Genomic DNA, 15,746 nt, shown 5'->3' on the forward strand with positions numbered 1-15,746 from the left:
ATTCCAGTTCTAAATGCCAAATGCATTCAGTTGTCTACTTCAGTTTCATGTGTTTTAATTAGTGATAATAGCTATCTTATAGCCCATCACCCCTGAATATCAACAAAAGCAAGTCTCTAGCCCTCCAGGTTAGAGTCACATCTTAGAATATGTAATCTAATTGAGGTACAGCCTGACCAGTTCTAACTAGTCTTTCCTGAGATGCCACTAGTATCACCGTCCATCTCCTAATTCCTACAAAGTATCATCACTGGAAGGAGGAAAAAGGAAGCCTAAAAGCAAGTAAGATCCTTTTGACTAAAATTCAAAATATCTTGGACATAAAGATACTTAAGATCAAAGGTTTGTTCACGTTTTTTTTTTTTTTCATAAAGCAGTATTCTCATCTGTTTTTAAAATCTTCACTTTTTAGACCAAATAGTTAAGTTTAAACACTGTCTATTTAAATGCTAGCCAGAAGAAACAATGGGAAATAAAGGTTAATATTACACATTTGAAATTTGCTCTCAAAGTATTTACAATAACACCTATGGTTGAACAATCCACTAACAAATCTCACGTTCATTACATTTCTTTCAAGGTTTTGGGCAGTTTCAGGACCATTTTCTATTTAATAATTATGAATATGCAAATGTATTAAGAGTTTTAGCTCATACCTGGAGAACTGGTTTCACTATCTGTATCCATAGCAACTTCTTCATAGTTATCATACTGATAAATGCCTCCTCCACTATCAGTTGGTTGCTTATCTAAGGATCGTCTCAGGTCGGGATCTGAAGACTAATTACACAAGATATTTAATTTTACAACATTTCCTTAGTCTATTATTAGAATAGAAATTATAAAACAATTAACAGTTATTTTCTAGGAAACAGTATCAAAACTCATGGTGCTCCAGTTAGAGCTTCCTATCACATCTGATTTGGGAAATTCATTGTACATGACAGGTAGTTGATAACTGTCAGATAAAAAATGGAAGCTATCAGGGACTATCTATACATTTTAATAAAATGAAATCCTCCATAGTTAGCTGAGCTACTAATTACCTATCCTATATAATAAAAGGCTAATATGCAAATCAACCGAACTGAGGAACAACCAGTCACTATGACGTGCACTAACCACCAGGGGGCAGACACTCGACGCAGGAGCTGCCCCCAGGTGGTCAGTGTGCTCCCACAGGGGGCGTGCCACTCAGCCAGAAGCTGGGCTCACGACTGGCGAGGGCAGCAGCGATGGCAGGAGGCTCTCCCACCTCTGCGGCAGCACTAAGGATGTCCGACTGACGGCTTAGGCCTGTTAGTCAGACATCCCCCAAGGGCTCCCAGACTACAAGAGGGCAGAGGCCAGGATGAGGGACTGTCCCCCCCCACCCCCCGCCAAGTACCCAAATTTCGTGCACCGGCCTCTAGTTCCTCTATAAAATGACACCAAAATCTTTAATACTTATGTCCTCTCCCAGTATAAAAAACTAGACTAGAAAAGCCCTGACTGGTGTGGCTCAGTTGGTCAGAGTATCATCTAACGCACCAAAGGGTCACAGGTTCAATTCCCAGTCAGGGCACATACCTTGGTTGGGGATTCAATCCCCAGGTGGGGGGAGGATGGGAGACAACCAATTGATGTTTCTGTTTCTGTTTCTGTTTCTCTCTCCCTCCCTCCCTTCCTCCCTCTCCTTTTCTCTCTCTCTCTCTCCCTCCCTCCCTTCCTCCCTCCCTCTCCTTTTTTCTCTCTCTCTCCCTCCCTCCCTCCCTCCCTTCCTCCCTCTCCTCTTCTCTCTCTCTAGAATCAAAGAAAAACATGTCCTCTGGTGAGAATTAAAAGAAAAAAAAACTAAATAAATTCAAGTGTAATATCATCAAAACTGTATTTAGATTATTTCCAAAAAAGTTACATTTTAGCTATAAATTAATAGCTGAAAACTAGAAACTCTTGGTCGATCTATTTGCATATTTTCTTTTTTACTTCTTACAATGTCACTCACAGAGATGGTTTATAACAAACTAAAAACTAGCAAAACCTATACAGATGGATATAGGAGTAATGTGCAAATACAATATTTTTCTCTAAATGAAGATTCTATCAAAGTGTTTTTTAGAAGTTCAAATTTACAAATTCCTTGCTTAAGAAAATTAAACTCCTGACTCCCTAGAATTAAAGAGCTCTTACTCTTAATAGCACCTCTTTTCTTCTTAGTACATTCACAAGTGTAATCTCAAAGCTCAGAGTTCTAAAAATTATCACTGATAATAGCACTAGATCAGTGGGGGGGGGGGGGGCAATAGTAAGATATGTACAAATAAAATACCTTAATAAATATATATATATATAGCACTAGATCAATATCAAATTTCCGATATACTTCCTGACACCATCCATAAAAGAGAATTAGTCATTCAGTCATTATCAATGATTCATATATACTAAAGGCTCACAAATGCTTGATAACTAAACAGCCACTAAGGTGCCCGGCTAGCGTGGCTCAGTGGTTGAGCATCAACCTATGAACCAGGAGATCACAGGGTTCAATTCTCAGTCAGGGCACATGCCTAGGTTTGGGCTCAATCCCCAATAGGTGGCGTGCAGAAGGCAGCCAATTAATGATTCTCTCTCATCACTGATGTTTCTCCCTCTCTCTTTTTCTCCCTCTCCCTTCCTCTCTGAAATCAATAAAAATATATATAAAAGTAAATATATAAATAGCCACTAAGGCTATCCTAATATATAAAAACCCTGGGTCGTAACGTCTGGTAACGGTGGAGGCTCGACCAATCAGAAGTCAGTCCTGCAGTCAGCGCTGGGTTGCCATGGCAACCCAGCACTGACTGCTTCTGCTGCAGGCGCAGTGCCCCAAAACTGACTGCTGAGGGGGCTGCAAATCAGGGCCAGAGAGAGGCCTGAAGAGAGAAGCAGGGACTGATCCATTGCCTCCGTGGCAGCTTTTGATCAGGACTTGCCTCTCTCTTTCTCTCCCAGTCTGGCCAGCAGCCACGCCTCCATTTCTCTCCAGGCCTCCACCGGGGCTGCTGGTCAGTGCCGCCTTTCTGATCAGGCCCCATTGATAGGCCTAGAGACGTTCACTGGCATAGAAACCAACCAATCAGAACCAAATCTGGGTCAACTGTGAGGAGCCAATGGCTGTCTAGGAGGCAGAGCTTTTGACGCTGACTGGCATAGAAACTGACCAATCAGAACCAAATTGGCCGGCAGAAGAGGGCAGTTGGGGGTGAGATCAGGTCTGCAGGGGAGGACAGTTAGGGGCAAGATCAGGCCAGCAGGGGAGGGCAGTTAGGGGCAACCAGGCTGGCAAGGGGAGGGCAGTTGGGAGTGAGATCAGGCCAGCAGGGGAGGGTAGTTGGGGGCAACCAGGACAGCAGGGGAGGGCAGTTGGGGGCAATCAGGCCTGCAGGGGAGGGCAGTTGGGGGCAAGATCAGGCTGGCAGGGGAGGGCAATTGGGGGCAACCAGGCTGGCAAGGGGAGGACAGTTAGGGACAAGATCAGGCCAGCAGGAGAGGGCTGTTGGGGGCAATATCAGGCCAGCAGGGGAAGGTAGTTGGGGGCAACCAGGCCTGCAGGGGAGGGCAGTTGGGGGCGATCAGGCAGGCAGGCAGAGGCAGTTAGGGGTGATCAGGCATGCAGGCAGAGGGGTTGGGGCAATCAGACAGGCAGGCAGGTGAGTGGTTAGGAGCCAGGGGTCCCAGATTGCGAGAGGGTGCAGGCTGGGCTGAGGGAACCCCCCTCTGTGCACAAATTTTGTGCACTGGGCCACTAGTTACTATATGATGATTTAACTTTCTTTAAAATAGTCTACCAATTAAGCATGACACATTTCTAACTCTACATTACTAAATAATAAAAAATCAATGAAATTCTGCCCTGTACTTAGGTAGCAGCCATTTTAGAATAAGTCCTCACTACAATTTAGTAATCCTACTTTCATTTAACTAGAAATGATAAAAAAGCTAAATGTAGGATTTGCTAACCATGATTTTAGTCTTTCTTTTATTTCTTCTATTTTCAACACCTATAACTATAAAAGATTCATTTTCAATTACAATCTACCTTTCCTTCTCACCAAAAACAGTTATTTATATAACAAGCTGTATCAAGCACAAGAACTTTATGTTTCTCAGTTGATTGAATCTATGCAATAAAATGGTAAGGACACTTAAATTTGAATAGTGCTTTGATTTCATATTCTTACACTCCTTACTTTACTTCTTGACCGCCTCTTTCCACCAACCAATTTCATGAATCGATTGTACTGCTCTTCCTGATTTGAGAGATCTCGAATTTTTCTGATTTCTTCCTCTCTTTTCCTTCTCTCTTCTTCTTCAGCTTGTTTCCGCAGTTCCTCTTCTTTCAGTCTTTCCTGTTCTTTTTGTTGTTGTAGTTTCTTCCATGCCTTTGTTTGCTGCTTCCTCAATGCTTGTTTAGCTTTAAATGAAAAATGTAGAAACATCAGTCTCTATCAGAGTTAAAATTTTCTCTGATAAAAGAAAACAAGAGCTTTAAAAATAATTTTCATTAAAGCATATATACACTGAGTGGCCAGATTATTATGATCTGAATGCATAATAACCTGGCCACTTAGTGTGTATGTATGCATATATATATGTGTGTGTGTGTGTGTGTGTGTGTATATATGTGTGTATATATATATATATGCATATATATATATATATATATATATATATATATATATGTATGTATTTATTTATTTATTTTAGAGGCCTGGTGCATGAATTCGTGCATGGGTGGGGTCCGGCCAGCCTGGCCAGGGGGAGGAAACATGGGTGGTTGGCCAGCCGGCCTGCTGGTCGAACTCCTGGTCGAGGAGACAATTTGCATATTAGCCTTTTATTATATAGGATATACATTGAGTGACCAGATTATTATGCGTTCAGAGATCATAATAATCTGTTATGATCTCTGAACGCATAATAATCTGGCCACTCAGTGTACTTCTCTTGAGTACCTCATTTATTTGATATCAAAGATACTATAAATCGTGCACCTGATCAGTTTTCCCCTTTGCACTGGCTGATAGAAAGCTCAGGGCAAATAGGTGGTTGATCTCCAGCAAAAGTCTAGAATACTTTTGGTATCCATGTGAGATACAAATACACTGAGTGGCCAGATTATTATGCATTCAGAGATCATAATAATCTGGCCACTCAGTGTATATATGTAGCTATTCCTCAGTTCTGTTTACATAGGATTGTCCTCCATTCAAGGCCATATAATTCTCCACACTCAAAACTTTCTGACTTAAAATCTAGACACTATACTGATATACAAAATCATTTAAAAGAATTTAACAAAAATGATCACCTGTAGTGCTAACTTTTTTGGCCGAATGTGTTTTTGTACTGGTTTTAACTTTTTGCGGTACGGTTTTCATCTTAGTCAATTTTTCTTTGCTTTCTTTCATCACCTGCTGTTCTTTTTGTTGCCATTTTTTACTGGCTGACTGAAGAGCCAAAAGACGAAGTTGTAGTTCAGATAGTTCCTCTTCATCTTCTCCAAGCTTCTTTAAAAAAAAAAAAAAGTTGCAACTTTTAAATTTAAACATTTCACCAAGTCAAATCTTTTATATGATCAAAATTTAATGTTGGTTCTAAGGCAAATATTTAAATGGCAAATATAAATAAAGGAAACAAGATTACTTACCATAGTCCTAGACCCTAATTTAGTCCCTATAATACAAACAGAAGATCAATTTGTACGTATGTTCATGTGTAGTGTTGGAGGGAAAGAATACAACTGATGAAACAGGATAATACAAAAAAAAGAAGGCCTTGCCCGTGTAGCTCAGTAGGTTGGGTATTGTCATATGCATCAGGAGGCAGCCAGTTCAATTCCTGGTCTAGGGCACATGCCCGGGTTGCAGGCTCGATCCCCAGTAGGGGGCATGCAGGAGGCAGTGGATCAACGTTGAACTCTTTAATCGATGTTTCTCTCTCTCTCTCCCTCCCCTTCTCTCTAATAATCAATAAACTATTCTTAAAATATAAAAGGAAAGTTAAGGGTTAGAGATTAGCATTTAACTGGGCTTTCCAAACAAAAATAATAAAAATCTAGAAGCCAGTGAACTAAAAAAAAAAAAAAAAAAAAAAAAATTTCAATCCAGGATCCAGGAGAGATAAGGAATGAAGAGTAAAGTGATCATCATGTGAGTAATACAGAGAACTGGTACACTGAAAGTCAAGATTCAAAGTTGCAAACTTTAAAAATATATGTATTTTATAACTGTATAGTGTTGAAAAAATATGTAAAGACTTGCTTATATTTGAACATTACATGTGCTAAACCTATAAATATTTATCTGAATATTTAAAACTAGAGGCCCGGTGCACAAAAAGTCATGCACTCAGGGGGCAGGGGATCCCTCAGCCCGGCCTGTGGTTTCTTCTAGTCTGCGACTCCTCAGGGGATGGCCCGCTCCCTGAGGGATCGGGTCTAAACCGGCAGGTGGACATCCCTCTGGCAGCCCAGGAGCCTTTGGGGGATGTCCAACTAATAGCTTAGGCCCGCTACCCACGGGGAGCAGGCCTAAGCCGTTAGTAAGATATCCTTACTGCTGCCACAGAGGCAGGAGAGGCTCCTGCCACTGCCACTGCACTGGCCAGCCATGAGCCGGCTTCTGCCTGAGCGGTGCTCCCCCTGTGGAAGCACACTGACCACCAGGGGCAGCTCCTGCGTTGAGTGTCTGCCCCCTGGTGGTCATTGCGCATCATAGCAACCGGTAGTTCCCAGTCGTTCTGCAGTTAGGGTCAATTTGCATATTACCCTTTTATTATATAGGATATTTTAAACACCCAAGACTTTTCTTCAGAAAAGCTAAAACAGGAAGACAGGTTCAGAGCAAATGTCTGAGACCTTTTTTCCGATTGAAAATACCTCTTTTGAGACAATTTTATAAATTAAATTCTATACATTTTAGCTAAAATATAACTGAAAATGTCAGGCAATCTAAGCAGAGGTTCTTAAATGGAGTGCATGAATTTGCATGGGAATAAGGTTAAGAGGTTTGGTTCTTCGGCCTCCCCACCCCTTAAAAGTTAAATGCAAAATTGTATATGTTTTTTCTTTATGTGTTTGTATGGAGGAAGAGGCAAAAAAATCACAAGTCTAAGACTTAAAAGGTCAAAGATCACTTATCTAGTAACTTTTTTAAAAAATACTATGTTCTTACTGATTTTTAGATAGAGAAAAAGGGAGAGGGAGAGAGAGAAACATCTATGAGAGAGACACATTGATCTGCTGCCTCCTGCATGCCCCCTACTGGGGATCAAGCCCACAACCCGGGTATGTGCCCTGACCGGGAATCAAACCAGGGACCTCCTGGTCTTTAAAATGACGCTCAATTCACTGAGCCACACCACCTGGGCTCTAATAACTTCTTCTTATAGGTGAATTGTAATTACATTTTTTCCTAAAACCCAATTAAATTATTTAATTCTTAAGCATAAAGAAACAGTAGTTCCTATATCAACAGGTTTCACCCTTACATGAACTATTATAAATCCCTAACTGAACTACCATTACTTCAGTTTATACAAACCAGGATATAGTTACCTTTCCCACTATTTGGAAATACATGTAAAAAATGAGTTTTAAAATGATTATGATTCTTTTTTACTCTACAGTCACTTAAACATACCAAATTCTACTGCTTAGTACTAAAGTTCTAGAGCCATGCTGTCCAATACAGTAGCAATGAGTCACATCTGGCTGCTTAAATTTAAATAACCAAAACTGAATACAAAATTAAGTTCCTCAGCCACAATAATCATTTCAAGTGTTTAACAGCCACATGTGGTTAATACCTACCATATTAAAGACTACAGATATAGAACATTTCCATTATTATAGAAAATTCTATTAGATTTTGGACAGTACTGATCTGGAGAGTTTAAAATAAAGCTATCATCACTGTTCCATTGAGACTTAAAAGTCTTTAATTACTTTTTGCAACTACTCCTTTTAGAATAAAAGAAAGAAACCACTAATTCTACCGTGCAACTATATGCTATTTAAAGGAGCTATTTGATCAGCAAGAAGGGCAATGAACTTCATTCAACTCTTTGCTCTGACATTTAAGTCCTATGTAACTATAGGCAAGTCACTTAACCTGTATAATGTCAACTTACTTTACAAAATTGCTGGGAAGATATTCAAAAACATATACACATATATATGCATTTATGTGCATGTGTTCCATGTGTATCTGTTATATTATCATCCTTAAATTCAGGACCACCTCTTTCCTAAAGCTCCTAGGCTCTTTGCATCATTACCATTTACTCATAAAAACTAGCTGAAATATTAAATGCAGCTATTTCCAGATCTCTAATTCAACAACAACAACAAAAGGCATGGATTATTAACTGCCTATTAAATGTTAAACACAGTGTTTGATGCCTCTGTATTTTATCCTGTGGAACCTCACAACAAACCCAGAGAACAGATGACATTAAACTCATTTTATAAAGAAGAAAACCAGAGGCAAGCAAAGACTTACACAAGATCAGTCAGCTGCATAGCCAGCGTGCCTCAGTGGTTGAGCGTTGACCAATGAACCAGAAGGTCCCAGTTTGATTACCAGTCAGGGCACATGCCCAAGTTGAGGGCTCAATCCCCAGTGTGGGGCATTGCATTGCAGGAGGCAGCCGAAAGGTTTGTCTAACTCTGAAGCTTTCCCACACAGGATGCCTCCCATAATTAAAAAAGAAAATTATCTGAATGAAAATTAAGTTTCAACAAACCAAGAGAGCAATCTAAGGAAATAAATAACACTTTAATTAAACACCAATTTAATTGAACCCAGTGGAAAAATACTCCAAGATGTCTCTCCAGATTTTCTTATCTTTAAGCTTATGTCCAAATAAAGATATCACAATGATGAAAGTAAATTAGTGGAAAGCAAGGCAATTTCCCTTTCGAAAGAACAGAGTAAAGCAGTACAACAGTCAGTCTTACAGAGCTATCCAATTCCACAAAGTAGTATCTTACCTTTTCAGATAGGATATCTGAGGCACTAAGTCGTCTTGCTAAATTTTGTTCCTTATCTTCTAATCCTTTAAAACAAAACAGCATACTTTGAGGGAGCTATAATCAACTTAAAATAAATGCTATATAATGTTTGATATTAATTATTTTAAAGGGTCTCATTTTCTCAATCTCTCAAGCAAAAGAATATTGTTAGAGAAAATTAAAATCTGACAAAACTTCTCACATTGGTCTCATTCCTAAAAGTTAGAAAGCTAGTGGTTCAAAATATTAAATTATAAACTAAAAGCCCATTTTGATAAAAAGATTTTTAATCGAAAAATAATTATGAGAACTACAGAAGTAGACAGCAAGCAAAGCTTCATTATAAAATATATAAAACACATTGATAAAATATAATTAATTCAGACCTCTAAATGAAATGAACTCAACATTTAGAGATTGTATTGGATTTATACACCACAGAAATGGTCCTCTATCTAGAAAAGCATCAGCACAAGTAGGTTAAGTACCAATAAAATTAAATCCAACCAACATTTTTCCAGAATTCTAGCCTTGGGCCCAGATTTCTGAAAAAGTTATTTACAAAATCTTATTTATGCATTATCTAACCTATAACTGCTCAACAATAAAGTTACACACAATGAAGTTATAGTATATTTACAATAGCATTGAGATACACTTCTGAAGCTAAAAGAGAGTCTTTCCTCAAGATGACACAAATGAAGTCTAAAGTCTAAGTTTAGTTTTCCCCCCTCATCTGTCAGTGTTCTAAACATCCTAACTTGATTGCCTAAGACCTACTGGTAAAAGAACAGGCAATTTATTCAACAAATGGAGAAATTACTGAACAAGTACCCTAGACAAAGTAAGTAGAAGGAAAATCACCAAATAAGCTAAATTTAATGCTTATTTTGAAAATGTGAATTTGTTGCAACATGACTGATACATTAGAAAATAATTTGAGCATAATACAAATTTCATGTTTGCTTAAGTGTGATTTGTCTCCAAGAAACACTGAGAATGCATAAAACTAACCCCCTGGTGATCCAAGCCATGTAGATATACATAAACCCCACAAACTTTGAGCATCTACCAACTTCAGTTCACTGTGTATGTTATCAGCCACACTCATCCATATCTGGTGTAACAGCTTACTATCCAAATTCAGATAACCTTCCTTGCTCTACTTTATAATCCTACCTAATAAAATGGTAATATGTAAATTACCATCACTCCGCTACGCCCACGATTGGGCCAGCGGGAGGCGCAGGGGGCGGGACTCGGGTTGGCCGGGGTAGCCGATTGGGCCAGTGTGACGCTGAGCTCGTGTCGCCAGCGGCGGCGGGAGCTCAGCATCTGCGCCATGGCTGTGCTGCGGATCAGAAGGGGCCTCTGGGGCAGGGAGCTCACGTCCCGCCGCGGATCATCAAAAGCGGGGGAGCTGGGTGCCTGTCTGCTCCGGCACCAGGCCTTTCAGAAGCCTCTGCCGAGCCGGAGGCTTCTGAAAGGCCTGGTGCACCAGCGGACAGGCACCCAGCTCCCCCGCGATCGAAAGCGAAAGCGTGTAGGGGACCCTACACGTGCATGATTCAATCATGCACTGGGCCTCTAGTAATTCATAAGCTGAAAATCTTCCACACACATTTTAGGTCTTTTTCAAAGTAAAATGACATTTATTGTATTATTTGAAGCATTTTTTTTTACCCCTTTTAACATGTACAGCTGCACTACAATTTTTATGAGGTTCCTATTTTTTTTCATGTGTCACTGACACAGTTTTTAAATTTTTCTCTAATTCCATTTTGTTCATAAACCCTGTGGGTTTTTTTTTTTAAATATATTTTATTGATTTTTTACAGAGAGGAAGAGAGATGGATAGAAAGCTAGAAACATCGATCAGCTGCCTCCTGCACACCCCCTATTGGGGATGTGCCCGCAACCAAGGTACATGCCCTTGACCGGAATCGAACCTGGGACCCTTGAGTCCGCAGGCTGACGCTCTATCCACTGAGCCAAACCGGTTTCGGCCCTGTGGTTTTTATTGTGCAAATTATGCAGTGTAGTGATTTATAGGAATGCATGTCACATTACAGCAAAATTGAATATACTTCCAAGAATACTAAAATGAAAAAAAATAAAGACAAACAGACTTTCAGTAATAAGTGTAAAAAGCACTAAACTTTGCTCCTACATGAGAAGCCTATTAGTTGATGAGGATCTATCTTATCTATAACTGGTGGCAGCATCCTCCTTTAAAGTAGCATAGAGGCAAGTATACAAACCATAAATTTCACACTATAAATTTAACTTTACACAAAGAGTATAAAAGCAGGTTATTGTTTAAAACCAAGCATATAGTTAATCACCAGTGTCATGTGTCTACCAATAAAATGTGTCTCTACAATAAAATTATTTCAATTCTCAATACTTCCAAAATGAATGCAGTATTTTAAAAATGATTACATGGTATCCTAAACTGAGCTAGAGACAGTCATCATGATATAGGTGGTAGTTAAAACCATAATTGAAAACACCCCAGAAAAATGGAACACAGAGGACATCAACAGTTAAGTTACCAAGAAAATTTTTAAAGAAAACTCAGAAATTATAAGAAATTCCAGATGTGTATGGTATCACAGAAACCCCACAATTTCAAGATTAGTGAGAAAAACATCACTGAATATAGATCTCAAAGGTCATAATGATCCTTTGAGAATATGTATAAAATAAATTATGCCAAGAATTTGCTCAAGAATCATTCAAAATAAAAACCAAAGTTCTTACAAGGCTCTGAAAGATCTATCCCTATGATCTTCGACCTCTTCTCTCCCACTATTCATCCCCCTCACTCTCTCTTTTTTTAAAAAATATGTTACTACTTTTTAGAGAGGGGAAAGGAGGGGGACAGAGAGATAGAAACATCAATGAGCGAAAAGCATTGATTGGCTGTCTCCTGCACGCCCCCTATTGGTGATTAAGCCTGCACAGGCACATGCCCTGACTGGAAGTCAAACTACTGACCTCTTGGTTCATGGATAGACATTCAACCACTAAGCCACACAAGCCGGCACTCACTCTCCTTTAGTGGCATAGGCCTCCCTGTTATTCCCCAAATAATCCAGGTAACCCTCTGCCTTAGGGTCATTATTCTAGTTCAGCGATTTTCAGCTGGGGTGCCACAAGAATTCTTAAAGCATGTGATACCTGATTGCTTAGTCAGGGGCACCGACCTCTCTTCCTTTAGATTGTCAAATAAAAAAATAATAACAGCCAACTCAACAACAGCCATTCTGTATGAATTAATCAAAATTATACCTATTTTTTGGTCAGATCAGCAAAAAATATATTTTCTGATGTGCTGCAGAATTTTAGTAATTAGTTTATGTGTGTCATATGATGAAAAAGATGGAAATTCGCTGTCCTAGTTCAGTGATTCTCAAACTTTAGGAGGTATTAGAATCAACAGGAAGGCTTGTTAAATATAGATTGCTGGGCCCCACTTCCAGAGTTTCCAATTCAGTATTTGGAGTAGGGTCTGAGAGTATGCATTTCTATAAAGTTCCCAGTTAATGCTGGTACAAGGACCACAGTAAAAGAAAAAAATCACTGCTCTAGCTTTTCATTCTATTTGCCTAGAAACCTCTTCCTCCTGATATCCATTTGGCTATTTCCTCAGCGTCTTCAAAACTTCTGTGTTTAAATCTCATCTTCAAATTCAGGCCTCCTAATCACTCATTAATACCCCAACCTGGCCCTAGCTGATTTGGCTCCATGAACATATCATCGGCCTATGGACGGAAGGGTCCCGGATTTGACTCCGGTCAAGGGCAAGTACCTCAGTTGCAGGCTCCTCCCTGGGCTCATGCAGGAGGCAACCAATCGGTGTGTTTCTCTCACACTGATATTTCTCTCTGTCTTTCCCTCTCTCTTCCACTGTCTCTAAAACTCAATGGAAAAATATCCTTGGGTGAGGATTAAAAAAATAAAAAAATACTGCAACCTGTACCAGATACCCCATCTTACTTACCCTCTACAGTTTCTCTCTTTCTAAAACTGTTATTTATTGTCTCCCTTTCTAAAATGCAAGACCATGAAGGCACAAATTATTGACTATTTTGTTCAGTGATGTAGTTCCAAGAGCCTAGAATAAAGTGCTCCATTAATTTTTGAATGAATGAAATGGAAAAAAAAATGAATAAAAATGAAAAATGAATTCCACAATTAGCTCAACATAACCTTGCCATGAGTAGTCTCAGTATTCTAGTAAGGATGGAAAAGCAGACTGCACTGGGTTAAGAAAGCATAAGCAGTGAAGTGAAAAGAGTCAGCAAACACTTGCTCTTTCCAGAAGTCTGGTTAAAAAGACATGTTAAAGGAGAATGCAGGATGGGGAGGAGGGAATGTTTAAATTTTGGGATGGAACTCTAAAATATGGTTATAATAAAAACCCATTAAGAGAAAGTGGTTAAAGATTAATCAAAATACACAGAGCAAGGTCCAAAGAAGGTGGGAGAAGTTAGAGCCAGGAATACAGGTTAAAACAAAGTGGCCATAAATGAGAAGTAGTACCACTTTTTCAGAGTGGAGGAACTGGAGTGAAAATCAATATGAATATATAAGTTTACAGTCAGGAAGTGAGAAGTTGGAAGTTGAATGAGATCACTTCAAGTAGAGGTAAGCTCATAGGCTGACAATAGAGATAAAGGCTGAGTAAAAGCCTGAAAAATGATGATGGTTTAGAAGAGCTGAGAGAAATAAAATAAAATAAAAAAAAGGAAAAAAAGATGACCAATAATTTTGAAGGTTTGATTGCAGAGCTGAGTCTTGCTGAAGATTGGAAGAGAAAATGCATAAGTAGAAATACTGCAACTTATTGATTCAGATAAGTTTTATTCTTTTTGGTTTTCACCCAATAACTCATTTATACTGCTGCCAGTTATTTTCCTAAAACAGATACCTGATCTCATCATTTTCCTGTTTAAAAATATCTGACTGCCCACTTGATACTTAAAGAAACTCTAAATTCTTTAGCAAGCCCTGGCCTGATAGCTCAATTGGTCCTCATTCCCAATCAGGGCACATATGAGAATCAGCCAATGAATGCACACATAAGTGGGACAACAAATTGATGTTGTTTTATCCTCTCTCTCCCTTCTTCTCTCTCTAAAATCAATAAATCAGAAAAATAAATAGTAAATTCTTTCACAAGATATTCAAGGCCCTTCATTATCCAATTTCACCTATCCTTTTGTAAATTCATATCTAACCACTCTTAGAAATATACCATGTAGCCCACATTGCACCCATAATCCAATATCTTTTAAAAGATCTTTAACTTCATCTGTTTATTCGATTCATCTGACTTCCCAAGTGGAAAAATTCCAACTCATTCCATAACTATGAAAATTTCCTAAACCCAAGTAAGATATTTTTTATCCTTCCTCTGTGTTACTGAAGGCTTCCATACATAAATTTTTATTATACTCTATGGTACTTAATGTGTGTCTTTTCTATCCCACTGGATTATACTTTTCAAAACTGTCTTCTGGAATCATGGTATTAAAGGGGGGCGGGGGGGAGCGGCGGGGGGAATGTCCCTAAGAATGTGTAACAAAATCAGTCACCACTCAGGTTTGCAACCAACTTTATACCATATGGATGGCCTTGAAAACCTCAAATATAAAGTGGTCTGAGAGCAAAAGTCCACTCAAGTGCCTGGCAGCAGCAAAAGCAAATCCTCTCTGGGGAATCCAACTTTGTGTCAGGCCTCAAAAAACTCCCACCAAAAAAATTCAAAAAAAAATGAGCGACTCATTAAAAAAAATTTTTTTTTAAATGAATCACCAAGTATTCAAGAAAAGGAAGTGCCAAAAACAAGAAACACCAGAGACAACAAACATCAGAAATCAGACCCACAAAGACCTCAGATACAAGAAATTAGCAGGCAAAGGAGAGAATCAAAACAAAACAAACCTACGGTTAACATGTTTAAAGAAATAAAGATAGGGGTGAATTAAAAATGGCAGCAGAGTAAGTGGATGCTGCACGGACAGGCTCCCAGGAACAAACTGGAATTACAAGCAAAATACAGAAAAACTTCCTGAATAATCAACAGAAAACTTGCAGGAGAGAACCCTGATACCCGAGTTCTGAAAGTGGAGACCGCACAGAGACTGATTTATTTTGTATAGTGTAAAAATAAATAAATAAAATAAATATTTTTTAAAAAGAAAAGAAATAGATACATTTGAAAAAATAAGCAAAGAAAAGAAAACTAAAAAGAATGAGCCAAGTGATCTGAAAACAAAATAAAAATAAAATACTAAAATAAAACCTGTAACTGAAATTTAAAACTCAATAGGTAGGCTTAAGGCTGATCAGACACAGACACAGATAAAGAGATAATCAGTGAACTAAAAGATATAGAAAATGGCATTTCAGAGACTGTAGCAGAGTTATAAAGAGATAGGAACTCAAGAGAAATTAAGGGAAAAGGAAGATAAAGTGAGATGATTTAATACAATACACATCTACACAGTTTTGGAAAAGAAAGAGAATGGGATAGTATTTTAAGAGAGAACAAGTTTTCAGAATCAATAAAAACAAAAAGCACAACATATCCCAAACTAGATAAATAAAAAGAAAACTACAATCAACACATTGTGATGTGTTGAACTACAGAATACTAAGACAAAAATAGGATCTTTAAAGCAATCAGGAAAAAAAT

The 15,746-nt window shown here is 38.6% G+C and overlaps 1 protein-coding gene across 3 annotated transcripts in view; it reads right to left on the reverse strand.

Moving 5' to 3' along the window:
- ZFC3H1 (zinc finger C3H1-type containing) overlaps positions 1 to 15,746 on the reverse strand; it is a 64,250-nt gene that overhangs the window by 36,868 nt on the left and 11,636 nt on the right. The window contains exons 3-6 of one of the 3 annotated variants that reach the window (XM_079773643.1): positions 9,020 to 9,084; positions 5,336 to 5,531; positions 4,206 to 4,438; positions 657 to 780 (exon numbers count right to left, since the gene is read on the reverse strand). In XM_079773643.1, the coding sequence (XP_079629769.1) occupies positions 657 to 780; positions 4,206 to 4,438; positions 5,336 to 5,531; positions 9,020 to 9,084 (618 nt within the window). Of the gene's footprint in view, positions 1 to 656; positions 781 to 4,205; positions 4,439 to 5,335; positions 5,535 to 9,019; positions 9,085 to 15,746 lie in introns of all 3 variants that reach the window. The other 2 variants (XM_079773642.1, XM_079773644.1) reach the window with 2 other exon arrangements.

This window comes from Cnephaeus nilssonii (assembly GCF_951640355.1).
Source record: "Cnephaeus nilssonii genome assembly, chromosome: 6".
Taxonomy (NCBI): Eukaryota; Metazoa; Chordata; class Mammalia; order Chiroptera; family Vespertilionidae; genus Cnephaeus; species Cnephaeus nilssonii.